The sequence below is a fragment of the Crotalus tigris genome, unplaced genomic scaffold (genome assembly GCF_016545835.1).
Source record: "Crotalus tigris isolate CLP2741 ecotype Arizona unplaced genomic scaffold, ASM1654583v1 scf7180000017545.3456711, whole genome shotgun sequence".
In the NCBI taxonomy this organism is placed as follows: Eukaryota; Metazoa; Chordata; class Lepidosauria; order Squamata; family Viperidae; genus Crotalus; species Crotalus tigris.
The window spans coordinates 2,853,114-2,880,917 of record NW_024096464.1 but is presented as its reverse complement, the minus strand read 5'-3'; the positions used below and the strand labels follow the sequence as shown (position 1 = coordinate 2,880,917).

At 37.7% G+C, this 27,804-nt stretch overlaps 2 protein-coding genes across 7 annotated transcripts; both read right to left on the bottom strand.

Annotated features, from left to right (window-relative positions):
• Nucleotides 1-680: 680 nt before the first annotated feature.
• Nucleotides 681-6,131, bottom strand: LOC120304138 (disintegrin and metalloproteinase domain-containing protein 21-like). Its single transcript, XM_039334322.1, has one exon. The coding sequence runs from the start codon at nucleotides 4,973-4,975 to the stop codon at nucleotides 2,642-2,644; it is 2,334 nt and encodes a 777-aa protein (XP_039190256.1). The 5' UTR covers nucleotides 4,976-6,131; the 3' UTR covers nucleotides 681-2,641.
• A 181-nt stretch (nucleotides 6,132-6,312) lies between these two features.
• Nucleotides 6,313-26,391, bottom strand: MED6 (mediator complex subunit 6). 6 transcript variants are annotated; one of them, XR_005555641.1, is made up of 9 exons: nucleotides 26,257-26,391; nucleotides 19,867-20,026; nucleotides 17,347-17,438; nucleotides 16,117-16,199; nucleotides 14,366-14,474; nucleotides 13,463-13,578; nucleotides 12,408-12,435; nucleotides 11,661-11,843; nucleotides 6,313-6,582 (listed from the first exon to the last, which is right to left on the bottom strand). XR_005555641.1 is itself a non-coding variant. In XM_039334370.1 (9 exons), the coding sequence occupies exons 3-9, from the start codon at nucleotides 19,902-19,904 to the stop codon at nucleotides 11,713-11,715; spliced, it is 597 nt and encodes a 198-aa protein (XP_039190304.1). In that variant the 5' UTR covers nucleotides 19,905-20,026; nucleotides 24,379-24,553; nucleotides 26,257-26,372; the 3' UTR covers nucleotides 10,736-11,712. The 6 variants fall into 6 exon arrangements, 5 of the variants coding, with proteins under 5 accessions (XP_039190304.1, XP_039190272.1, XP_039190287.1 ...); XM_039334370.1 differs by lacking the exon at nucleotides 6,313-6,582 and adding an exon at nucleotides 24,379-24,553 and having other exon boundaries at nucleotides 10,736-11,843; nucleotides 26,257-26,372; XM_039334338.1 differs by lacking the exon at nucleotides 6,313-6,582 and having other exon boundaries at nucleotides 10,736-11,843.
• Between the last annotated feature and the right edge of the window lie 1,413 nt (nucleotides 26,392-27,804).

The window sequence follows — 27,804 nt, the reverse complement described above, 5'->3', positions numbered from 1 at the left end:
ATTAGTTACACTGCAAGCACTGGTTTAGTATTGTGACTAAGAGGCTAAACAGAAAATAAACAAGTTTCACTTAAAACCTACATCTGCCATGAACCTCCCATAGTAGGCCACAATTATATTACCCGTGGTCTTGTTATTTGCAATTTTATAATAATGCTGATTCTCAGTTTTTAGGTGCAAAATATTTCAGAACAATTATTTTCTTTTTTAAAAAAGTAGTTTTTTCTACTTCCTCTATTATGAAGAACTAATTGGAATATTTATTCATTGGCAAACAATTTATGATAAAGCTTCCATCAAATATGCAATTAAAAATAGTGAAAATGTATGAGAAATTGTGTGACACGAAGGCAGTCTACTACAGGGGTGTCAAACTGGCAATGTCACGTGTCGTATCACAACATATCGTGACTTTTTTCGCATTGCTGGAGCTGGGGTGAACGCAGCCTCCATATGATATAACTGACCAGCAGTTTGACAGCCCTGCATTAGATTGAAGAAAACTATACCAACAGAGCACCAGACCCAAAAATCATGTACAATGGTTTGTACTTTGTGTACTATTTTCAAATAAAAGAGAAAATTAACTAAAATTTGCTTATGGATAAAAGCTGCATGGTCCAGGAGATTAAGATGCATTCATAGCAGAAGATGAAAACCCTTTGATTCAGTAATCTTTGAATAACGTGTTACTCTCTGACAAAGAACCATATTACCTTTTTAGTGACATCGCTACTGAAGAATAAAATCTACAGAGTGCAGCAACAAAATACGTATAAAATAATTTATTAAATAATTTGAAATAATTCCTATGTAATAATTCTCATGGTTATACAATAACAAAGCACATTTGAAAGTAGTTACTGTATTATACAATGTGATAAGTAATATATGATAGTTGGATAAGATCCCTCTTTTAAAGATATATGGTGAACTGGGTCTGTTTTGAAGAAATGTTACTGTTCAGAAATAAAAATTAATTCTTACAGGAAACTCAAGCGATAACAAATGCAGTGGTCACGTATGGATTATGAAAGGAAATTTAAAGATAAAATAGTGGGCAAGGCAGACACAATTCCAGAAATAATGTACTGTGTTCATTTCAGATGTTTGATTGCTGAAGGAGCATTGCTGCTATTGCACACAAAACTCCGCTGGTTTGCACTTGTTTTTTCTGCAAAAAGTACAAAAAAATTCTGAACAAATTAAATTTTTTATCATCACAATTTTACAATAATGTGTTTATTCTCATGCTTTCTAAACAGTTTCTGAATTGATGTAATACACAGGAGTCACTACAGAATAGCAGTGTAACAATTAAGCTGCAAGCAGTTGCTGCAATTCCCTATACAGTTACACATGATTATATATCACTGAAGTCAATGGGAGTGTTGGTATGAGCACCAAACAATTTCACCACTACCTCAAATCTTGTATTAAATATATAAAACCCTACTAGAAGAAATATATTGTCACAGGTTAACGTGGTCTGTGGTAGATTAGTTATGCTATGATTCTGTGCAGTATTTGATCTCGTGTTCGACACCTTCGCAAATCTCTGTCATTAACAATACCTATGCTGCTCTTTGAGCAAAAAGTTCTTGTTATGTGCAATTTTGAGGCATTCTTTTCTAGAGAAATGTCAAACACTAGGAGCCCAATGGGATTGCTCTTACTGTAGTTTAGAGCAGGGGTAGTCAACCTTGGCTCTTTTATGACTTGTGGACTTCAACTCCCAGAATTGAATTGAAGTCCACGAGTCATAAAAGAGCCAAGGTTGACTACCCCTGGTTTACAGCAATGTTTATTCTGAGCAAAATGTGACCTCTGACTTTGCTACTTCATCATCTGGTTCTTTCCCCATTCAGAGTATACAAGGATCAGCCCCAGCTGCACTTTTGCTTTTTCGAAATGGCACTTAAAATGTGCTTGTGTAAACATACCATCTCATCACAACAGGCCATTCAGATAAATCAACTGAAGATGCCATTGCAAACTTGATCTGTCTAGGTACTCATTTTACTTCTCTAAGCAGCTCTATCATTGTCCACCTCCAATCAGATTTTATAAGCTGCATATACTCCAAGAAATACTTTCAAAAATTATTCTGTGGATCCAAAATATTATGGTACCAATTTGTAAAGTACCGAGAAGGCTCAGCTTTAACAAGAAACTTCAGTTCTTCCCTCCATGCAGCAATCTTTATAGGAAGAGCCAATTAAAGTAGATAAAGTTTGAAATTTTCTATATCTTTTATCTGACGGGTTTTCCTAACAGCCTGGATTATATCCACATAGTCTGTAACAACCTCCCATTTCAATGAGGGGAATGAACTGCAACAGCGCTCTTGTGGATATTCCCCAGTAATTCTCTAACTGTTCTCCCCCCTTCCCCACATGACATTCTGAGTGCCATAAGCCTTTTCATAAGGCATAAGCCTAGAAAGCTACAGCGATAAAGATCGGAAAACTATCTTTAGAGGCCAAATTGCAAGAAACAAATTGCATTATCCCGGCACAATGCACTGAAAGGATATTCCTTATATCCTCCTAGTCTCCGAAGAGTTTATAACAGCAGATTGGACATTTGTCCTTGTGTCAGAATTGGAGTTATCAAAGTCTGTCATCCAACATTCTGTCTGTTATAAGATGCCAAACCCAGCTAGAAGAGCAGCAGCAGAAAGAACCATTACAATGCCTTTAGTCCTTCTTCCACTGGCATTGCTGGGTGGCCCACTATCAATGCTGCCCCCATTGCCTTTCTTTAGGCAGTACGGAGGGGCCCAACCAGAGTTACAATGACAATGTTTATGAGAGTTGCATATTCCTCTGTTGTGGCATTTGGTTTGATTACAATCGTAGTTCAGCAGGGAGACCTTGATGCAATCACCATTAATACATATCATGCCGAGGCCACACTGTGTGCCATCTTTCACCACTCCAATATCAGCTACACCAATTCCACTTGAAGAATCTATACCCCAGCACAAATGGTTGCTAAGAGTAGTTTGAATTATGGTGTTCTGCTCATTCAAATTAGGCACTTCACCAATGTTTACACACTGGACTCTGCCGCACCAGACATTATTGTTCTCACACTTCTTATACACATTACCAGGAATAATGCCACAATTGCCAAAACGATCACCTCGAGAATTTATTTCTTTGAAGCACTCCAGTGGGGCAACCAATGCCTGCTTGCCAAAGATAACTTTGCATTGCTCACTGTGAGTAGAGCATTTTCCATGATAGCAATAGCCCCCATCAGAGCACGGAGCTCCATCCTGTACATAAACATCTTCAGGACACCACTCTGAAATTCCGGTGCAGTATTCGGGAAGATCGCACATGTTAGTCCTTTCTCTACAAACTGTTCCAGCTGGAAGAAGCTGACAGTCAGCACAGCATTTTCCAAAAGCACAAGTGGCTCCTGAACGCAATATACAGTTAGACTGGCAACATGCATCTGATTCACAATGGAATTTTGAACCGCAATCACACTGTTCTCCACTCTCTACCACCTTGTTGCCACAGTTTTTGAGGTCATACAATTTCTCATGTTCTGGCGGAATCAACAGACATTGCTTTCTACTAGTATCCATTAGCTTAGAATAACTGGTATAACTGCAGTTACTGAACTTACTTGTGCTACTTTGGAAGGGAGCCATAATACAAGAATGCTGTTTACAGGTGCAGGATTTCTCATCGTGCTGCATACCAAGGTTATGACCCAGTTGATGAGCAAAAGTTATTGTGAAAGAAAATAAACTAGAAGTAATAAATGTCTCAACAGCAGATGCCCAGTTCGGATCACATACAGATCCAACAAATGATAATCCAAACTTAATCCCAAAATGCTTGTATACAAATAAGTGGCCAACATCATGCCTTAGATGCTGGACAAGTATCGTTTTCCTCCATGTATTGAAAGTGTCAAGCAACTCATCTATGCTTTTTGCGATTGCAATGAGGTTCTTTTGTGACCATATTTCTAATCCAACCACCACCAGATGAATCCCAAGAGGCTTGTACAGCGAATCTGCAAGGTGAACAACATCCAGGACTTGCCTAGCAGTGACAGTTTCATTTTTACCAAATTGGACATATCGTTCATGTTCTACTACAATTGCTATCTTCATGTACCTGGGGTATGTTTGCCATAGTCCGCTCAAAGCACTTCTGCTTATAATATTTTCTCCATTCTGGATCGTGGCCTCCTGGTGATTTTTGTCTTCTTCCATTACTCCACACCTCATTGGGATTTCATTCCCCTTCTCTTCCAGTCTGTAGACCACATGCTGGAAAGTAGCAGATGTCTGCAGAGGTTCAATTTCGTAGAGCTTATTACCCACTTGTAGAAAGCCTCTGAGTCCTCCTGAGCAACTGCTGAGGGTGACTAGGGAGGAAGGCTCATCATGGACAAAGCCATAGTAAAAGCAGTCATTCCTGATGAAAGGGTAGTCCACCTCAATGTCTCCATCCTCATTGTAGGTAAAAATAGGGAAGTGCTTAGGAACAAAATTCCTTTTCTGCCTGAGATGTACCACGTGGCCTTTCCCTTCTATCTCCATTAAATAAGTAAGGTCTTGCGGTTCCCGGCCTCGTCGGGGTGCCATCCTTCTTGGGATAATAACTTCGTAAGAAATGAAGGAAAACCCCTGAGGTGGTACCTGACAAATGGGCTGACTCCAGAATATCCCAGAGGCAAGGACAAGACAGAAAAATCCTCTCTTGGCACTACCCATCCCCATTTCTCCCTTCAGGGGCCAAGGGAGGGGAGGCCTTGCCTCACGTTGGAGAGTGACAGCGATGGAAGCAGCAAGGCGTTGGAGAGTGACAGCGATGGAAGCAGCAAGGTGGAAGGCAGAGGATAAAAATAAAAGTCCGCCGCCACCACTGTAGTGGGAGGAGGGTAGCCATGGAGTTCCCTTTGGCTGTACAGCAAACGGCTTTTTCCTGTATCTTCTGGAGGGCATTCCAGAACTTTCAGGAAAGCCCCTCCCTCTAGTTGGCAGGCAGAGTCCAATAGGACTGATCTATTCCATCAGGGAGGCTATTTTGCCATTCCAGACAACCCTAGTCCCAAGTCACTGAAACAGAAGTAAAGTTTCATTCTTAACACTGAGGGGGGGGGGAATATGGAGAATAGGTTGCTTTTAAGAAACCTCTTTATCTTCAGATATCTTTTCTCCCATTCCACTGGCCATCCCATTGGATGCAACCATGTATTCTATTTAGATACATCCTGGAAAACTAAGTTCAAGAGCAAGGACAAATTATTATTATTATTTTACTGATTAAAAGAAAGGAAAGCAACGATAAGTAAGCTTAACTATCTACTGGCTACTTCAGCAGATGGAATGCTGAGCAATATCCATGTAACTAAGTTGTGTTGGGTCCAGATACATGCAGAGAATTGACGAGAGCTATACCCTTATTTTCCATCCTGATTGTCAGGCATATGACAAATATCCTTAGGTACAAAGCAGTCTATTGCTATCTTTTGAAGCCCTATTCTTGAATCAGTCGAGTTATTTAGCTCTCTGCTCTTAAGGAGGTAGGAAACCTTTAAGCAGAAAGTTATTGCCCTGAACATACTTTGGAGAGGTCAAGAAACTGGAGACAGAAGAACAATCAGGTAAAATGAAGATGCCACATATGTAATCAGAGCAGAATATTCTGTTTTCGTCCATAGATTTGGAAGAAAAATTGGGGGATTTTTTTTAAAATTTAACATACAAAGTCTACTGTAGGCCTGATTCTGCATTTTCTGTTTCTTACCTCCATTTTCAATAGTTGTGATCAGAAGGCACACCAGGAACCCACAAAATAGGTTTGGGAATTACGGGCTAAGAGAGGCGTGTTTTAAGATAACAGCACTTATATGAAGTTCACACTCTTTTCCTGAGGTCTCTGTTGTTGTTTTTTTTAAAAAAAAGAATTGATGATTTTTTTTTTTAAAAAAAAAGCCAATTTGCAAGGTATTTATTTTTATTTAAACAATTCTTAACACCATTTATTTTAGACATATTTGTGATATATTTGAATATTTTATTCTCATATACTATTTATAATGTTCATATACACTCTTGTGAGGCCTTATATCCCGAAAAACAGAATATGAATACTATGCTAAATATGCAGTATTATCACACCTCATACCCTAAAAGCATTAGTATCTCACCTTGGAATGAATTGCATCTTTCTTTTCCTATACCTCATCCTCATCACCTTGGTTTTTTTAAAAAAGGGACTGGAGAATTTATTCATTCATTTATTATTTATTTGGAGTCATAATTATTTTACGAATAGCGCAAGGCAGTGAACATATCCAACATATTTTCCTCCTCCTATTTTCTCCACAACAACCCTGTGATGTGGATTGGGCTTAGTCAGATCGACTGGCCCAGAGTCATCCAGCCGGCTTTCATGGCTAAGGCAGAAGATGAACTTATGATTTCCCGCTTTCTAGTCTTATGATCACCTTTCATTTCTAGATGGTGTGGCTTCTTTGATCCAAAGGTTTGTGTTGATCCCTGGAACGTGTAAGGTTGGTTCTGGCCTTTAACATGTTCACAACTTTCTTAATAGACAAAAAAAAAATACATAAAGCTTATTTAATTAAATTTATTGACCACCTAACTCCAGCAGTCTCTAATACAAAACTAAAAAAAAAAAAAGACAAAAACAGAAGAAGCACTAAATCAATAGACAGCACAAACTAAAATAGCCTGTGGAGAAAACCCACAAAACAATGAATATTAAACTTTGATTATCCATTAAACATTGATCAGCCATTATGTTAAAAAAGGCAAAAGAAAAAGGCAAAACTACCGGTTCATCTGATGAAATTCCAAATGCTGTGCTGGGGCCTAATACCCTGGGGCCATCCACACAAGGAACGAGTAAGACTTCTGTTTTTTTCCAAGATGTGATTCTGATTACTTTTGATGATTTTGTTTCCCAAGATTTCTGAGATTTCTTCAAGCTGGTGATTACTGTAGAATCCTAGAGGCTTTCCAGTTTAAACAGTTTTACAGATAAATCAGCTTGAGCAGGCCTGATTGTTCACGAATAATGAGAGAAGGGCTCAAGAAACCGTGGACTGCTAGTAGCAGCGGCACCCTATTTTAGACAGGTGGTACTCTCCCTGAAAGACCAAGCTCATTTGGGAGTAGCTTCAAATGTCAATGGATTTGTAAATAACAGCTGCAATAGAGGAGCCCTTTCTTACAAATATGCTTGATAGGGCAACTATGTCCATTCTTTAGCCAGTCAGATTTGGCTATAGCTAAACACATCTTGATGACATCTCATCTTGATTTAGTATAGTGAATGTTATGCGGAGCTGAACTTGAAAAGTATTCAAAACTGCAGTTTGTACCAATTGCTGAAACCTAAAATATACCCACCCTGCTGGACCATACCAGGCGGGCAGGGATGGCTGAAGTTACCTGATCCCTCAGATAGCCAGGTTCTAAGCTGTAATGAGTTTTAAAGATGATAACCAGCATGAATTGTATCCAGAATTGGAGTCACATGTACACAATATTGTGCCCTCCCCAACACTTCCTGTACCAGTTTCCAAACCATCTGTGGCTTCCATATGGTCTTTAAAGATAGCCCCATGCAAAATTCTTTACAATTATGCAGTCATGAAATGAGCAGGGTGTGATTATCTGAAGAACCTCTCAGTCCAGAAAACTAGGCAATTGGTAACTAATTGTACTTGTGTAAAGGTCCTCCTGGCCTCAGTTTCAAACTGCTCTCTAGCAGGATTCGAAAAATCTAAGAGGACTCCCAGATTACAAACAAATTTCAAATGGGAAAGGGCAATCCCACTGAGGGTCAACAATGGGATATCTCTGGATCTGGGGGCCCAAACAAACACAGCCACTTAGTCTTGTCAGGACTGAGCTTGAGTCCGTCTTCCTCATCCAACCTCCACACACTAGATCAGGAGTCTTCAAACTTGGCCCTTTTATGACTTGTCGTCTTCAAGGCACGCTGGCTGAGGAATTCTGGGAGTTGAAGTCCACAAGTCATAAAAGGGCCAAGTTTGAAGACTCCTGCACTAGATTAATACCTGGCCAGCCTAAGGTCAAAACATACAGCTGGATATCATCAGCATATTGGTAATACCTAAACCCAAACTCTTGGAAGTTCTATGCTGTCTCTGAACCACACCAAACCTCTTTAGCATCATGCTGCTCCTGGAGGGATTTAGCAATTTCTAGAAAAAAAATTGTCAGCTGTTAGGTCAACCTCCTGCAATTACTTTCAGTTCAGAGAATTTACCTTTGTAAACCACTCAACTGCCAATTGCCATGGTGTAGAGGAGGTTAAGCATGGTCCAGAGAGGAAAAAAGAATGTCACAGATTTCTCCAAAATGTTTTGTTCATGAATAGCAAAATACTGCATATCCCTACTGTTGATGGAATTGAAAAAGAGGCTAACATTAAACAGTGACAACAAATGACATTGTGCTGAATTGCAGGAGTATCAAATTCTTCATTTTCCACTACATGCCTGGATATATATATTTTTTGCTAATAACACCTTTTCCCAAACCCAGGTCTCAGCATCTATCCATAGGTTTGATACAGAGAATCTCAGGGTTTTTTTTTCTGATATATTGAATTATGTATTATCTTAATTACAAATATTGTGTTCTTGTGCAATCCAATGTCATCCAGAACAAAGTAGCCCTTTAGTCTGATTCTTTCTCCCTGAGATTAGCATTATCATTATTCTGTATAAACAAAGTTCATTCTAAGGGATGTGTAGGCATTTTAGATCAGACAGTCACAATGCAGAAATTGGTGGTTTTCACATCTTTTCAATTAGATTTGACAATGACAGCTGTGAGAAATGATGACAATTCTGCACTGTACTCCAGGTTTCTATGAACTTTTGTTCTATCTTGTGCAGAATATTCTTGTCTCTAGTTGACAATAATCTTATTCCTCGCCATATATACTAATCAGTGTTTTCTAGGAGTACCGCTCTTTGTCCTCCTTTGCAACTTGTATGTTGGTGTATGTGTGTATTTGTGTGTGTGTGTGTGTGTGTGTGTGTGTGTGTGTGTTCCAATGCTGTTTGTAATGACATAACTTGAAGAAAATTAATTACACAATGTCTTTTTCTTTCATTCATTCACTTTAAGCCTGCTGCAATCAATCAAGTTTGAACAGGTTACAACTGGAAAATTTATGTAGGACAGAGGTTGCCTTATTTTTCCACTCTTGTGAATCTGTTATGGGAATCTTTCCATTGTCTTGGAAGTGGGCAAGGGAGATGGAAGCAGTACAACATGAATTAGGAGAGTGGAGAGAGGGAGGAGGAAAAGAGAAATACAGGAATTCAAAGTAATTAGGAGGAGAAATCAAGGGTAAGAAAGAATCAGATCATTTAAGGATAAAGTCAGGTTTTTAAGCTCTTCTTTCCTTCACCTTATATTTGGTATTCTTTCTTTTCAGTGGTGGAAAATTTAGCACCCTAAAACATGGCAGTCCTATTTTTTTCTTTCTCTACCGCTCGGCAAACATCAAACTCACCCTCTGTTTCTGCACTACTGTTCCAGGGGACCTCGGAGTATATGCCATGTTTAGACACTTGGAAACATGTACTACTGAATATAGCTGTTACATTTGAATAGAAATTTATAAGAATACATTATTAATGACCTTAAACCTCAGAGTCCTAGTGGACAATCACCTACATATGAGCCAGCTGCAGCTGCCAAAAAAGCCAACACAGTGCTGGGCTGCATTAACAGAGGGATAGAATCAAGATCACATGAAGTATTAATACCACTTTACAATGCCTTGGTAAAGCCACACTTGGAATACTGCATCCAGTTTTGGTCACCGCGATGCAAAAAAGATGCTGAGACTGAAGAAAGAGTACAGAGAAGAGCAACAAAGATGATTAGTGAACTGGAGGCTAAAATATATAAAGAATGGTTGCTGGAATTGGGTATGTCTAGTTTAACGAAGAGAAGGATGAGGGGGGACATGATAGTAGTGTTCCAATATCTCAGGGGTTGCCACAAAGAAGAGGGAGTCAAGCTATTTTTCAAAGCGCCTGAAGGCAGGACAAGAAGCAATGGGTGGAAACTAACCAAAGAGAGAAGCAACCTAGAACTAAGGAGAAACTTCCTGACAGTTAGAACAATTAACCAGTGGAACAACCTGCTTCCAGAAGCAGTGAATGTTCCAACACTAGAAGTTTTTAAGAAGAAACTGGACAGCCATTTGTCCAAAATGGTATAGGGTTTCCTGCCTGAGCAGGGGGTTGGACTAGATGACCACCAAGGTCCCGTCTAACTTTACTACTACTACTACTACTACTACTACTACTACTACTACTACTACTATTAGACACAATTTCAGATGAATCCCTCTGTTCTTTACAAGGACTTCAATCAACTGGGTCACTATGAAGTTCTTTGGAGAAATGCATATATGAAGTGCATATATTTAAGAGTATTAAATACTTCTTAGTATGATTATCTCTTCATAATTCAAAGGGAGGAATTGATAAGAATATAGCAATAACCTTAGAATAGTTTTGTATAATCTATGATCTTCCAAATAACTTATACCTTCTAAAATGCTCAGCCAGTAAGGTTAGGAGTCACGCTAACGCTAATCCAGCACATCTGAAAATATCACATTAATGAAGTTTGCCTATTGAAAAGGGAAATGAGATATCTGTGAATTTGAAAACAGTATTTAAAATATTTTGTTTTATTTTTCAGTGAAATAATATAAAAGTAGAATGGAAAGAAGTACAAACGGACAAAACATTTTTAGAATTAAAAAAAGGAAAAACCAACATGTACTGTGAAAAACGAAGGAGAAAGAATAAAAATCCTTTAAAAAACATTCTTATCTGTTTCCTCTTCAAAACAAATAAATATTTAGAAAAATCACAGATTATAACATAATTTTATTGACAATTACTTTACAGGGCTTTTCTCTACAGGGAGTTAAGATTTCCCTAGCTAGTGTAGTGAAACTACCAGAGAATAACTTCCTCATAATATTTTATACATATTTTATACTCAACCCGTATTTCAAAAAAATTACAGTAATTGAGAGAAGCTAAGCCTATGGAATATTACTATACTCTTATTTACTGGCTATTGTACTTCAATATTTAAGCAAGTATCAAAATCATGGGCATCTGCGTAAGCTGTTCAAAGAATAAACTGAGAAGGGGAAAACATCAATATAATAATCCAAGTTGTGGAAAAGAAGATCTTCTATCTCAGTTTGAATTTAATCTTAGTGAGAAAGTGAAAATTTCAAAAAAGAACTACCTCTGAACTGCTGCAACCAATTTGTTTGGAAAAGACCTGATGGAACAATAGAGCCAAGCTCTATTTATGAAAGATAAAGATGTTTCAGACTACAGCAAGACACTAATAAAAAGTATGAGATTACAATTTGAAAATATCAGAGCCTAAAAAAGTCCTCAAAAGATTCACAAAGGAAAATTCAGCCTTGAATGCAAAAATAGGTCATTCCATCCTGAAAGTTACTGTAAGTTTGTAACATGAAAAAAAAAACCAAAAAAAAAAAAAAAACCCAAAGGCTGGAATTTTGGAAAGGTCACAGTTCACTGTCCCCTTTTTAAATAGCTAACTTATTTACCTCAGTTTCTTCACCAAATCCTCACTAGTTACAAAAGTCATTTTCCTTTCTGTCACTGTAATCTCATTCGTTTCTCTGGTGGTCCTTTAGCAGAAGTGCTCTGTTGTGTGGTCTTTGCAGCTTCCTTCTCCTCTTGTTTTATAGCTTCAGGTGCTGGCTCTGATTCTTTCTTAATCTGATCCACTGGGAAAAAATAAACCACATAAAGTCTCATTCTAATAGCCTTACATGTCTCATTATCAGTACTATGAGATATTTCCTAATGCTAGACTTCACTGAAAGAATCACCTCAATTTTTACCAGTAAGTACTAGGAACAAATTCAGTTCCATTATCCTATATCTGAAAGCAAACCATTTCATTTAGCAAAGCAATGAAGAAATGACAGCTATGGGAAGAAAAAAACCCTTAATTTTTTTTTCTTATTTTCAAGTGGCCTTCCCTTTACCTAAAGCCACCCTTGCAATTCAAAATTGCCAGAATAACAAGACTGCTTTCGAATTGCTACGTACAGATTTTCTTTTCCTTTGAGAAAATAATAAATTCCTGCTCTTCAGATGGCAGAGGGGAAAAAAAGATTGAAGACTGGGAATTCTTTAAGATCCAAGTTACAGAAAATCTACTAGCATAAAATGATATGCATAATGACCAACTTGGACAAAACTATCCTCTCAAGAGCCTGTATTAAAACTAATCATATATATTTGCTGGAGTTGGTCTCATTCAAAAACACGGACTAGATTCTTACCTGGGACTGGTTTTTCTCCAGATTTTTGCTGCGAACAAAAAGAGAAAAACTGAGTCAATAGTCAAAAATACACATCTTGGATGCTGGTATAGATATAAGATTACCTTCTCTTACTAAACATTGCCCAAATAGAGAATAAGAAATGTTGGTTGTAATCTATCTAGATAACTGTATTCAGGATTAACATAGCAAGTCACACATATGGTGTGAAAATGGATTTAATATACATTGCCCAAGAAGCAGGACCAGAACTAGTAAGTTAAAATTACAATGAAGTCAGTTTAGGATAAATGTCAGGCAAAACTTTCTAATTATATAAGCTAGCAGCCAGTGGAACAGGTTATTAATTAAGTTATGAGTTCTCATTGCTGGAAGCCTACACAAAATATTATAACCTGGGACGGATGGCATAGCAAAAGAGTGTTTCATATTATTATAGAATTGGAAAGAACCTTAGGGTTCATCTAATTTCCTGTTCAGTACCAATTCCCCTAGAGCATCTGATAGGATTTAAATTAGTTAGGAGATTATATCACTTTTAAGATCTCTTTCAACTCTAAAATTCTATGAAATATTTTTCTGCTATGCTATTCATCTATAAGGTCATCTATAAATGTGATTAATGTCATCTCAGTACCACATCCTGGTTTGAAGCTCAACTGAAAAGGGTCCAGATAATAATTTCCTTGAGGTCCATCTAGAGTTACAAACTGAATTTTTTTCTCAATTTAAGGTTGGAGAGGATGAATATTTTCCAGAATTGTTGAGTCCAGGAGTGGGGTGTTTTTTGTTTGTTTGTTGAAAGGGAAGAAACACCCCTCCCCATTTAAGAACTGGCAGAAACATATTCTCTCTCACAAGTCATCTCTTGTCCACAGCCTGAAGATCCCATCCAATTCTTTGGGATCAACAGTCTCAAACTCTTTTCATACTAGATTGAGCATCAGTCAAACTCAAATGACCTGCAAAGCCAAAGTCCAACTCCGAGCAGGACTTGAACAGTTTTGACAAAGTATCTCCTTATAGCAAATAGTAGTTTACTATTTGACTGTTACCTGCACAAACTTAGGGGGAAATTTTTGTCTCAGATCTAGAAGTAATGCATCCACACGTTGCCTCTGGAAAATAGAGCTTGGTTCCTCCTTCTTCTTTGTTTTTGGTTTGGCTTTATCTGAAAATAAAATTATTGGGGATCGCAATGAAAGCATATCAACTTTTTGATATCATAATTTATAAGCATAAGGAGGAACCTAATTCTAGTTATTTAGAAATGAAACTCAGATGGATGCTTTTGGTATTCTGCAATTTGGGTGGAATAGGTATGGCTTTGATCAATTCGCATTGCAACATATACTGCTTAGGGGATACAGGAAAAAAAGTAATAGCTGGCAGAAAATGATCATTCTGATTTTGACAGCTCTGGGTAACTGAGAATACATTTTACAACAGTTAAGTACTAATGGAAGAACCTGCCACCGTATACAGAAATATTATACTGATATGCAATATTTCTGGAATGACAGCCAAAGTCACCTAGTAATTAAAGTGTTGGATTAGATGCAGGGAGGCCCAAGTTCTAAACCGAGCATAGAAACCAGCTGGGTGATCTTAATTAAGACAGACACTTCCTTTCAGACCTTATTAGGCTCTGTGGACAACCCAGCCCTCCCCCCCCAAAAAAAATCTCCCCTTCCCCCATGCAGACTAGTAAGTTGTGCTACGTGATCTAGGCAAGCACGGTGCCCAAAACCCAGAATCCGCAATCAAATGGGAAAAATGCAATGAAGAACACAATGACACTGGAATACTTTACTCATTCTGTATTCTATTGTTTACAAATATAAAGTGACAGTAACATTAACTGAATTTCACTGAAGTATACGGACCAAGACACATCACATCATTCCTAAGGAAAAGGGAAGAAGACATTTTGAAATCTAGAGTCCCAGGTATCTTACCTCGTTCCTCTTGATCTTTGAAATGCCACCAATAACCTTTGGAGGGGTGATAGCGACAATAAGACATAGCTTCCTCAAAAGCTGACTGGATTCCATGCACCGCAGTGAGCTGGACAATATAAATTTGTAAGCAAATACGTGATTTCTCGCTTGGTACAGTACTTCAGCCAGCCAAATGGGCCAATTCACAACATATGTTTTTCACACATAGCTCAATATTCTAAAGCTTTGTTCTGATACAATTTCCCATTATGTCGTTACAAATGAGGAGGGAAGTCAGGCGAGTCAATATATGGAGACTAAAAGGAGCAAAGAGAGCAATATCCTAACCTTCCTAACAGACATGAGATAAAGTAGGAGTGATAATCTGTCCTCAGACTAATTTTGTACGATCTCTGATCCAGTTTTAAAGCCCCAATGCAATACAGGAGCTCAGTATAGACCTCTGACAAGACCTATCTAACCATCCCTGCAGCATGATGCTGAAAGAAATGAGGAAAAAAGATACCAGAAAGAAAAGTGGGGGGAAATGTTATCAGACAAATAGGTAAATGTGCTCATTATGACTCTGATTTCATATAACATGCAGCCTCCAGCAATCGTCTCTGGAAGGATCGATGAAATAAAGGCAATCTGATTACTTATTCATATTTTTAAAAGATGTATATGGCCAGCCGTCATATAAAACACAACTTTAGGTGATTCACTGAAGTAATAAAATTAAACATGAAGGAGCCAGGTGTCTGATCCACAATCTCAAATCCACTTAACCATATAATAGTCATGATCCAAGCTCACACTGACCCAGTGTCTATGGGAAAAACCAACCCTTCACAATCTTCCGGAAGGCTAAAAGGAGGGGAGCCTGCCAGATCCCAGGGGAAATGGTGTTTCATAGAGTACTACAGAAAAAGCTCACTTCCTTGGTCTCATTAGATGACAATATTTAAAGGAAAGGACATGAAGGTATAGTGAAGCAGGCCAATATTTCCAGAGAGAGCTTGAGCAAGAGCACACATTAGTCAGAAGAAGGACAGATTGCAACTATTTCATAAATAGATCATCTTCAGCAATCCTTCCTGAGATGTCTCCACCTTCTGTGATTAGGCAAATAGCTACCCCTGAGAAAACTATTTAAGCCAGCGGTCCCCAACCTTTTCAGCTTGGCAGCCCGGCACGTGGGGGGATAGTTCTGTGTGACTGGTAGGTCTGCACATGCGCAAGCACCCGTGCGAGTGGAGCGTGTGTGAGCGCAACTGTCTGCCGCTCATGAGCACAGCTCCACTTGCGCGAGCAGTGGGCACTTGCGAAGCTCCACTCACAAGAGCCCGCTGCTCGTGTGAATGGAGCTGCACACCCAAGCACAAGCACTGCCCACACACGTGAGTGGAGCTGCACATGCATGCGCACTCACAAGCCACTCACACAGGCCTGTTCCAAACTGGCCATGGCCCAGTAGTGGCTCGTGGCCCAGAGGTTGGGGACTCCTGATTTAAGTGACAGTGTCCTTTTTATGGGAGAAATATCAAAATTAAATCTTGGCAGAGAGAGTTTTCTATCTTATGTATGGTATTAGTATATAGTCTAATATAATTCCAAAATTTCATTTTTCTCCCCGTGGTTACATTTTTATAGAAAATATTTTTTCCAGAAAAATAAGACTTTCAGAAGCTTACAAAGAACCAGAAACCAAACTAAATGTTTATGGGCATTTCTTTTATTCTAATAAAACAAGTGTCACAGAAACTTACCACTCTTGAGTTTACAACTGACCCCAAGTCAGGTGCCTGATAAATTACTCCAGCAATAATGTAGTAATCAGCCAATGGGATAACTTTAAAAGAAGCACCGCATTAGTCAACCAATCCGTTCTAGATATATAAAAAGTGCAATTGCTTAATTTATAAAACAGTATAAAACAGTAACAAAATTGAAATAAAGCTAGTTTACAAGAATATTTAAAGCCTACATCCTCAGTAGCCTTTCTTTCATGGCCATGCATTTAAAACTACTTCAGTGTAATAAAACAGTAATATATAAATTCTGCAAATTCTGCTTCCACTAATCAGATGCAGAAATAATCGGTCTTGCACTTCAAAAGTAATAGTGATAAGAGATTTAAAATGCAGAAAGATTGAACAAACATGGCCAGATAAAAATCTTAACTATAATAACATCAGATAATGTCTTAACCACAAGAAGATACCAGTGTGACCCCAAAAAGGAATCTTCTTGAAGACAAAACACATTTTGTTACCCATATTGCATTTTACCACAAGAGGGCATTCCCTTATTGTTGCAAAAAAAATAAAGTTAGCATCAAAGATAGCTTCCAACACTATCTACATGTCCTCCACAGCAAATACTATTATTTCAAATTGGATTAGATAGTAGGAGATAATGGAAATCTAACACTTTTGTTTTTTAAAAAAAATTAAACAACATTTAAAAAGAAGACATAACAATACAAATTATCAGAATGAATAGCGTTATTTCTGATTCTATTTCTTCTTATATTGACATAATGAAAAGGAGTAACTTCCTTGCTAAAAATATGAGTATATTTTATTAGAACCTATGCAGCTTGTCCAGACAAACAAATAGGTAGAGCTGTGAGGCAAGATGGGAGCACTGGAGAATAACATACAATGTTATTTTAGGTTTACGGAATCACAGAACTGAAAGAGGTAATTTAGGTCACTGTGGAACTCAGTGCTCCATGCAAAATGAAAGGGGACACATAGTCCACCACTCTATATGGAAGTAGTATGCCTGCACAGAGAAAATCTGTATCAATGGTAAGATTCCACAACATCCAGATGTTTGGATTTCAGCTCCCCAAATTCTCCAGCCACCCTGGCCATTGATTAAAAAAAAAAAAAAATCTTGGAATTGGTCTGTCTGAAGAACATGCAGACTGGGAAAGGCTGGTCATAGGTTACGCTCTACATTCTAAATAGGACAGCTGTCTACATCCTTACCTTGTGTTGGGTTCTGTCTTTGCTGCTTACGGATGATGAAAAGGATTGGCTCTTGTGCATGTAGAAGAATGTATTCTACTCCAACCATTTGACTGAAAGATAAAAGGACAGAGCTAAATCTAGAGGCAGAAAACAATCACAGACGCTATAAAAACTAAAACTATAAACTATCTTAGTATAGAGGGGAAAAAATGGTCCCTTTTTGAAAAGAGGTAATGTAAAACTCATTAAGTGGTGAGTAATTTCTTCTTTTCCCCCAATACCCCTTGATAAACAGCGGAGTTTTATATTAGTACAGCTTTAATAAATTTACTGACTGGTGGTCTTCTTCCCACCCACCCCTGGCACCTAAATAGGTAAAAGACAATGATTTAAAAGCATATTGATTTAAATCATTGGCATTAATCTTTAGTATCAGGAAACAGAAACCATAACGCTATTCAAAAATCTCAAGTATAATTGGAAAAATGAAAAAAGACTCAATTAAGAAGTTTCAGAATGTACACAAAAGAAATTAGCAGCTTTAACAGGAAGCAAATTAAAGGAGTAAAAATAATAGGAGCAAACATAAAAGACCCAGGAAGGTCCTAAATATCTGTTTACTAATGAGAAAATGGTACTCCAGAAAGCATCCTTTCCGATGCAAAAAAGGAACAGTACATGTTAGTTTTAGCCTAATAAAAATGTGTTTTCTAAGTAATCCCTTTTTTCATAGTTTCCAGTAGAAACATCTAGTAAGTCAATATTTTATACTGGAGCAATGATTAAAGACTCTCCTCACTCCACAGTCACAGACAGACAAAGAAGGCTACATAAGCAGATCTACTGCAAAGAATTAGAAAGCCATAGATATGAAGAAAGAAAGACTCCATTTAACAGCATTCTGGAATCTCACCCAATAAATAAAATATTGTACCGTAAATGCCGGCGTACAAGGCGACCCAGCGTATAAGACGACCCCCGTCTTTATAGCCGGGCCGTATTCCTAGAACGTCGTCTTATACGCCGGAAACTACCAGTATTTCCGGCGTATAAGACGACCCCCGTCTTTGGCGCCGATTTCAGCGCTCGCGGAAGTCGCCTTATACGCCGGCATTTACGGTAATCTCCATCTTAAATCCTAGGTCCTTCCTCAAACTTTCTGAATAAATAGCAATTTGGCTGCTTTAAGGATTTGCCCTATGTTTACAAAAAGGCTTTCTCATATTAGAGAGGTCTGCCTCACACTCAAACTTCAGCCACAACAATGGTATCAACACTGCTGGTTTTGTTTTCAGTTTTGACTAAGAAGGTATTGCAATGGTCATAATTATGAACCAGTTGCCAAGCATCTGAATTTTGATCACGTGACCATAAGGATGTTGCAACCGTCGTATGCGTGAAAAACCATTATAAGTCACTTTTTTCAGTGCCGTTATAACTTCAAACCATCAATAAATGAACTGTGGTTAAGTCGAGGGCTATCTGTATTGCAGGCTAACTCTGCCCACAGCCAGGAGTTCAATTCTGACAATCTGGAGGTTGACTCAGCCTTCCATCCTTCTGAGGTCAGTAAAATGAAGACCCAGATTGTTGGGGGCAATATGCTGACTCTGTAAACTGCTTAGAGGGGACTATAAAGCACTCTGAAGCGGTATATAATAATAATAATAATAATAATAATAATAGTAGTAGTAGTAGTAGTAGTAGTAGTAGTAGTAGTAGAAGTAGTAGTAGTAGCAGCAGCAGTAGTAAAGTTGGAAATGACCTTAGAGGTCATCTAGTTCAACCCCCTGCTCAGGCAGGAAACCCTACACCATTTCGGACAAATGGCTGTCCAGTCTCTTCTTAAAAACTTCCAGTGTTGGAGCATTCACCGCTTCTGGAGGCAGGCTGTTCCACTGATTAATTGTTCTCACTGTCAGGAAGTTTCTCCTTAGTTCTAGGTTGCTTCTCTCCTTGATTAGTTTCCACCCGTTGCTTCTTGTCCTGCCTTCAGGTGCTTTGGAAAATAGCTTGATTCCCTCTTCTTTATGGCAGCCCCTGAGATATTGGAATACTGCTATCATGTCCCCCCTTGTCCTTCTCTTCGTTAAACTAGACATACCCAATTCTAGCAACCGTTCCTTATATGTTTTAGCCTCCAGTCCTCTAATCATCTTTGTTGCTCTTCTCTGTACTCTTTCTAGAGTCTATTGCTAAGTCTATTGTCTATTGCTAAGTGCTAAAAAACAAGATAAAACATTAACATGTAAAAACAATAAATATTAACACTAAACTGATTTAAAATTGAGTTGATGGGAAGGAAGGGAGCCAGATATAGAAGCATTTGAGTTAAAAACAATTTTGCTATGAGCAGAAAATAATTTATCAACTACAGTCATAACAAATTAATTACAAACAAAAACAGAAGTTTAGATTTGGGACAACATGGCTTAATTATTTAATCTCTGGCCAGTAAAGTTTCTTCACATCTTAGTTGATATTATGATATCATGTCTTCCTGAAAGCTAAAAAGCTAATAATACTATGTCAACTTACTTCAAGTGGTCCAAGGTTAGCCTTTGCATTTTGACCATTTCATTGTTGCACGTTCGATCATAGAATGGATTACTACGCTCTGAGAAATAGTCCAATACACTCCCACTGTTTAATATTGGAATCCATGAACTATCAACCCAGGAAATTCCCAGCAGATTATCTGTAAAAGTGGAATAATGAGCAAGGGAGAAGCAAAGTAAGAGGAGAAAAGAGAAAAACATAGTTCGTGTTCAGAAAAACGAATGACAGTTAAAAAAAAAAAAAGTTTAACCAACCTGAAATATCCAGTGCAAAAACTTACAAATTAATGACACTAGCGCTGGGGTCTTCAAATGTGGCCCTTTTATGACTTGTGGTCTTCAACTCCCAGAATTCCTCAGCCAGCATTCAACTCCCAGAATTCCTCAGCCAGGCATGCTGGCTGAGGAATTCTGGAAGTTAAAGTCCACAAGTCATAAAAGGGCCAAATATGAAGACCCCTGCACTAGTCTAACAATAACACAGTAAGTTCTTTCTTTAATGTAAGCTGGGGATCCATAGTCTGCTCACTGAAGCATCTTTAAAAATATTGTATATTTAAAATAAAATATTTAAGCTATCATTGTACATTTTTGTTTTGGCTCCAAAGCAGACAATATAGAAACTTGCTGAGGTCAAGCATATCTGACACAAATACTGCAACTTGTACTTGTGGTCTTGAGTTCTATGGAAGTAAAAAATAAATAATGCATCAAAGTGATAAATAACATCAATGCAGAAATATTTGAGGAAAGAAAACAAATTCAAAGCCACACTACCACTCCATCACCTATACCAATACATTTATAATATTATTTCACTCCAGTGGTTTCTATGTCCAACAGGATGCCATAGCAAGATATAAGAAAAAAAAATGTGGCATTGGAAATTTTAGCTTATAAAAATGATGGGAGTAGTGAACGCAATAAAGAATTATAAATTTGACCATTGTTTAGACAGATTTTCTTTCTTTTCTTATAATACCTAAATTCAGAATAACCTACTGAAATTGCCTGGATAAAAGACAGTCTTTTTACATAATGTAGCCTCTATATTCAGGAAACATATCTCTCTTGAATGTTGCAAAACTCAATCAAATATGAGTCCTACTCCATCATACTCTGCTAGTTCAAGGAGGAAATCTGTTTTGAAAAAAGGATGCTTAGTCTTTGGTAGCAGGATTGCTCTTTATACAATGGTGTCTTCACCAAGTCATCCTGATATGTCATAGCTACAAATAACCAGGCAATTTGAAACATTTACAAGATGCTAAGCAGCATTACTGATAGGGACAAAAGAACATAAGAAGGGAAGAAATGGGATGATCAAAATTAAATGTAGGTGGCCGGCAGCATTTTATATAAGTTATGTTTCAGGGCTGCAAATGATTCCAGAATGTAAACTGGGTCCCCCTTCCCTCCTTCATATTTCTGTTGTTATATTTGTTCAATTCCACCAAGCTCTTTGGAAGTTTCAAATAACATGGCATTCCTAAAAAATGTTACATATTGGCAATAAAATAAAAAAAAGTACTGCATTATTATAGTCCAGTAGCATAACATATCTTGGGGCAACTGCAATATAAAAGTAAAATTAAGGGAAAAGCACATGATAGTTAAGGCCATTTTAAATAAAAAAAAAATATTATCTGTGATTTTTCAGTGAAAAAAAATACTCTTAATATGTATAGAAAAAGGGAATACAGAAGTGTTCCAATTCAATATAAGAAATATATTTTAGCATTATTATTTAACCCAGCACTCTCATAGTAACTATTCTACAGCAGAGTTTTGAGATGGAAACTTTGAATCAACCTGAAATCCAACCTAAGCTGTGATATACAGGTGAAACTCGAAAAATTAGAATATTGTGCAAAAGTTCATTTATTTCAGTAATGCAACTTAAAAGGTGAAACTAATATACGAGATAGACTCACTACATGCAAAGCAAGACAGCTCAAGTCGTGATTTGTCATAAATGAGACGATTATGGCTTACAGCTCATGAAAACCCCAAATCCACAATCTAAGAAAATTAGAATATTGTGAAAAGGTTCAATATTCTAGGCTCAAAGTGTCCCACTCTAATCAGCTAATTAAGCCATAACAACTGTAAAGGGTTCCTGAGCCTTTAAATGGTCTCTCAGTCAGGTTCAGTAGGAATCACAATCATGGGAAAGACTGCTGACCTGATAGTTGTGCAGAAAACCAACACTGACACCCTCCATAAGGAGGAAAAGCCTCAAAAGGTAATTGCAAAAGAAGTTGAATGTTCCCAAAGTGCTGTATCAAAGCACATTAATAGAAAGTTATGTGGAAGAGAAAAGTGTGGAAGAAAAAAAAGGAACAAAGATGACCGCAGCCTGGAGAGGATTGTCAGGAAAAAGCCATTCAAAAGTGTTGGGGACTTTCACAAGGAGTGGACTGAGGCTGGAGTCAGTGCATCAAGAGCCACCACACACAGACGGATCCTGGACATGGGCTTCAAATGTCGTATTCCTCTTGTCAAGCCACTCCTGAACAACAACGTCAGAAGTATCTTTACCTAAAGAAAAACAGAACTGGTCTGTTGCTCAGTGGTCCAAAGTCCTCTTTTCTGATGAGAGCAACTTTTGCATCTCATTTGGAAACCAAGGACCCAGAGTCTGGAAGAAGAATGGAGAGGCACACTGCCAAAAGCACCAAAACCTGTTTCAATGACCGTGGGATTACTGTGCTTGATTGACCAGCAAACTCGCCTGACCTGAACGCCATAGAGAATTTATGGGGCATTGCCAAGAGAAAGAGGAGAGACATGAGACCAAATAATGCAGAAGAGCTGAAGGCCACTATTGAAGCATCCTGTTCTTCCATAACACCTCAGCAGTGCCACAGGCTGATAGTTTCCATGCCATGCCGCATTGAGGCAGTAATTGCTGAAAAAGGGGCCCAAACCAAGTACTGAGTACATATGCATGCTTATACTTTTCAGAGGTCCGATATTGTTCTATGTACAATCCTTGTTTTATTGATTGCATGTAATATTCTAATTTTCTGAGATTGTGGATTTGGGGTTTTCATGAGCTGTAAGCCATAATCATCACAATTATGACAAATCAGGGCTTGAACTATCTTGCTTTGCATGTAATGAGTCTATCTCATATATTAGTTTCACCTTTTAAGTTGCATTACTGAAATAAATGAACTTTTGCACGATATTCTAATTTTTCGAGTTTCTCCTGTATGGTTGCATAAAATATGCATATGCTGCTTCAGAAATCTTTTAGAAAGCAAAACCCAGAAGGCTGGGAAGCCATGCTTAATGCAGCATAAATAGGTCTATGAATAATACATATGCTGCTCTCTAGCTCTTGGAAGACAACATACAGTCATATGTAAAATACATCTGCTCCATTCCTTTCTATGAAACAATTCCCCCCCCCCCACTGGAGTAAATTACTTCTTAAAAATAATTAAAATAAACATTACAGAAGGATCCAAGATAGGACAGTTTAACACAGGAGTCTTCCAACTTGGCCGTTTTATGACTTGTGGACTTCCAACTCCCAGAATTCCTCAGCCAGGCGTGCCTGGTTAAGGAATTCTGAGAATTGAAGTCCACAAGTCATAAAAGGGCCAAGTTTGAAGACCTCCGGTTTAACAGAAACCTCCGCTGACATTTAGTAAACCATACACTTATGACCTTTTTTGTTGTGGTCATTAAGTGAACCCATGCTTTGCTTTTGGCCGGTTTTGCTGAAAACAAACAGCGGGTTTTGGCAAAACCATTGTAAAAATAGGACCATGTGACCATGGATAAATGTGGCCTGGCTATTAAGTTCCCAACTTGTAGTCATGTGACTGCAGAACTGTAGAAACTTTGAATCCAGGTCATAAGTACTCCTCCCTCGATAAGTCCATCATGACTTCAAATGGTCACTAATCAACTGGTCATAAGAACTACCTGTAGTTGAGTTCCTGGGTACAATTCAAGGTACTATTTATTGTCTATAAAGTTCTTGAAAGATCAGGGCATGGATGTTTAAGGAAACCTCCTTCAATAATTATGTCTTTTATCCTGTAAGATCTAGCAGGGTGGGCATGCTCTGGCTTCCAATATCAAACAATGACATCTTTTGGGAATCCAGAGACATTCCTTTTCTGTCATTGCTCTGGAGTAGATGCTCTCCTCCAGGTCTGTTTGGGCCTCATTTTAATAAAAAAAAAGATGGATTTGTATTCTGAAACAGAAATTCAGGATCAGATTAATACTAACCAATGAGTATCAGGTGCTTTTTCTTTAAGGATTTCTTTTGATTATTTCTGAACTCTAAATTTATGACTTGCATTAAATTACAAAAAAAACCAAACCTAATTTAAAATTAATTCTAGTTTGCTTGATCTTGGAATATGTCAGAAATATGGGGTTTGTTCTTTCCAGACCTAAAAGTTTGTCTATTCTGTAACTATAGCTTTTGTATAGTATCTATTAATAGTGAGTGATCTGATGAACTGACTTTCTTGCCCTTTTCACTGCTACAAAACTGGAAGAAATTTCTCTTCTTTATATCGGTAGAGTCAAAGTTTGATAGATGTCTTGATTGTGAGTATGCTTTGATTCTCAGACTGTTATTTTCTGTCCATTCCTTTTAAAATCATTTCTTCCTTTTGGTTCATAAAGAATCTTGAGCTCTTGGTTATTTTCATGATTGTAGAAGAAAGCAACAAAAAACAAACAAAACTCTTCAGAATAAATGAATCAGCAGGAAAAATACAAAAGCTGATTTTTACCTAATAATCTAACCATGGTTTGTTTTAATCATAGTCTGAAGAAACTATAGTGATCTGATTCATATATACACTATTTCATACATTTTTCTTCATGAAAAATGTGGAGCCAGATTTAAAAATACATTCAGGCTTAGATATTGTATTAAAACATGATTGGTTTTTTTAAACATGCTATAATAACCAATGATGGCTTTGTCAAAACACAGGCACACAAACACTTGAATGCAATGTGTGACCCAAATCAGAAACTAGATTGATCCATTTTTTTTGTAAATATCAATGATCAGACAACTGATTGATCTTTATCAATGTTAGGTATCTACTCTAGCAAGCCAAGAATGTAGCAATATTAATCCCTAACACAATGAAATAGCAATTTGTTATTAGTTTTAATATATACTTTATTTTTATTTACATTTGTTTATATCAGTGGTCATTTGAGGAAATTTGGATTCTCAATGGTATAGCATAATTAGCTCAGCAGCAGCTGTTTTAATAAGGTCACCTGCTCAAAAACATAAGAAATAATACTCTAGAAACATGTTATATTAAAGGCCCCTGCACATATTATCCTTGAATCAATTGTTGTCTGACAATGTATAACATAAAATAAATTAATACCTAAAATCTTTCTGTCTTCCTAAAGTTATAACAATTTTATCCTTATCAGTTTCAATGCATGTAAAAGTTAAACATGATACACAGCAGATATACCGTAGGTGCATCCAAGAAGTGAACCAATTATCTTAATTGGCCATTACACAAAATTTTGCAACTATACAAGAAACTTCAACCAATTGATTATTCAGGAGAAATGTAACAGTATATATAGTATGACAATACAACTACTGTATACATGTTTCATTAACATCTAACAAACTTTAAAAAAAATAAAAGTTGTAGCAAATTTTGCTGTTCTCTGACCTTGCATCTGCTGTATATCCGTCTCACCCTTCTAAGTAGCTCTTGAAATTGAACCCAACACTTCAAAGCACGAACATTTGAATCATTAGTTGAACTCAGTCAGTATTACATAATCTGAATTTATTCAATTTGATTTATGTTCAATCTTAATCTAATTTCCACAGGTTAGAAAATATAAATAATATTTCCCCATTGCAATCAACAAATTAAACCAACATGTCATTTGTCCAGAAGAAAGCTAGTATACAGGACTTCTTTATACAGTTTTGCTGACCAATATTAGTCAGAATGCACGACTAATATGATTGGTCCCCCTCCTCAAAGCTAGAGATTAACTTGAAATCGGAAAGAAATCTGAATGGATCTGAACATCTGAAGCTCTTCCGGTGGAGAAAATATCCTGGTTCTTCGATTTTTTTAAAATAGAATAGCCTACGATCCCGGAATAGTAGCGAGGAGTTGGTGTTTTGTGGCTCTCCGTGTCGACGTGGCTCATGAAAATACTCCATGCCTTTGATGGAAGTGGACAATAGCCCAGGAAAATGTGCTTTAGAAAAATACTAAAATAAATAAGTAACTAAGCAAGCAAAAAGTGATCCTCCCAGTTCCGTAGGGACCGTTCCTGTTTATATCTAAGTACCAGGCAGCTACAACTACCCGACGATATTCCCCTCCAATACCTCTTATATCGACCGCCGCCATTATTCAGCTCCGCGCGTCGCTGCCACTCTCTCCTTGACGCGAAGCTATGATCCATACAAACCATAGAAAAACCGCGCTTAGACCGATCAAAAGGGAGAATCAGCGCTTCCTAGACTGACGAAAGAAGGGCTTGTTGCGCATGCGTATTTGTTGCTTCATGTGTCCAGGCAACTGCAGAATAAGGCACGGTTACTATAGGAACGCTCGCAGCGTAATCAAGCATTGATTCCAAAAGGGTTTCAAATAAAAACGCTATGAAAGATTTTCATCGTAGTTCTCAGGAAATGCTGGGCCTTTCAGCATGGTGATAAGTACTTTTGTTCCAATATAAAGTGACCGAAATATATAGATTTTTGCAATCTTGGTAATTAAGCCTCATCTCACTTCTGTACCTTTTTAGATGGATAGGAGAGCAACTCCATCATTCCCGATCTACCAAGCACAGCTACGAATCTTAATGATATCTGGAGGTGGGGAAGCCATCCTAGTTTAACTAATAATGATATAAGCTTGGCATGACTTTGATCAATCAATTTAAACGTTTTTGTAAAATTATATTGTGCAGTTGGTTAGGTATGTGGGAAGTCAGCCCCCTCTCCCAGAAGGAAACATTAAAAAGGGAGAATATTATGTTTCCTCAAAAAAATTTAAAAGAGGCAGAAAAGCATGCCCAGTTTTTTCTTAACAGACCCAAGTCTCCCTCCCCCAAGCAGAAACCAGCTCTGTAGAAAAGCAGATGTAAATAATCCAGGAAGGTTGGAGGCCCCCAGCTAGAAGCTTAGGAAGACAAAGGCACCTAAAATCTACATACCCCACCCAAACTTTAAGACAGGAAATAGTAGGATAGACCCACAGATGCCAAAGGGCATACTCAGACTCAGGTCAAAATACATGACACAGGAAATACAAAGCCTCAAACAGGAACAGGAAACAACCTCAAGAGCCCCAGAGGGTATAAAAACCCACTCCCTACATGTGCTCTCTTTTTTTTTTCTTCCAGAGCCATCTTTCTGTCTGGCTCTCTCTTCGATAAACTGCAACCTTCTTTCTAAAGCAGTTGCTATGTTGTTTATTTCCAGCTTGGACTGAACCATGATGAAGACTTTTCCTTCAACAAGTGAGTGGAAGCAAACGATTTAAAGTTCATCTTTTTGCATGTTACAAAATTCCTGGGCCAAGGAAATTCAAATTACCTGATTATTGTGAACAGACACCAGAACAGGCATGTCAAACTCATGATGTCGCATGATGTATTGTGACTTTTCCCCTATTGCTGGCAATGGGGTGGGCATAGTTTTGGCATGACGCATCCGGCCCATGGGCCGGCAGTTTGACATGCCTGCACTAGAAGAATGATATTTTCAAAGGCTAATAACCAGCATGGGAAACAATTTTTATCAAAATAAGTGGATGTAGGGCTTTTTAATTGTCTCTTCTCAAAAATTGCCTCTTCTCAAAAATATTATCTGTCTTCATTGTGTAGAGTCCTTGGTGCTGAGTTTGGTGGTTTTCTTGCAGACATTTCA

Excerpts from the sequence above, each read along its gene's own strand:
- MED6 (XM_039334338.1), bottom strand. The coding sequence starts at position 26,278 with ATGGCGGCGGTCGATATAAGAG. Across the intron at positions 17,439-19,866 it reads CTAACCTTGGACCACTTGAA|TCAAATGGTTGGAGTAGAAT; the intron begins GTAAGTTGACAT and ends TTTATCTTTCAG. Across the intron at positions 14,475-16,116 it reads CAGTTGTAAACTCAAGAGTG|CTCACTGCGGTGCATGGAAT; the intron begins GTAAGTTTCTGT and ends TATATTGTCCAG.
- LOC120304138 (XM_039334322.1), bottom strand. The coding sequence starts at position 4,975 with ATGCCCTCCAGAAGATACAGGAAAAAGCCGTTTGCTGTACAGCCAAAG.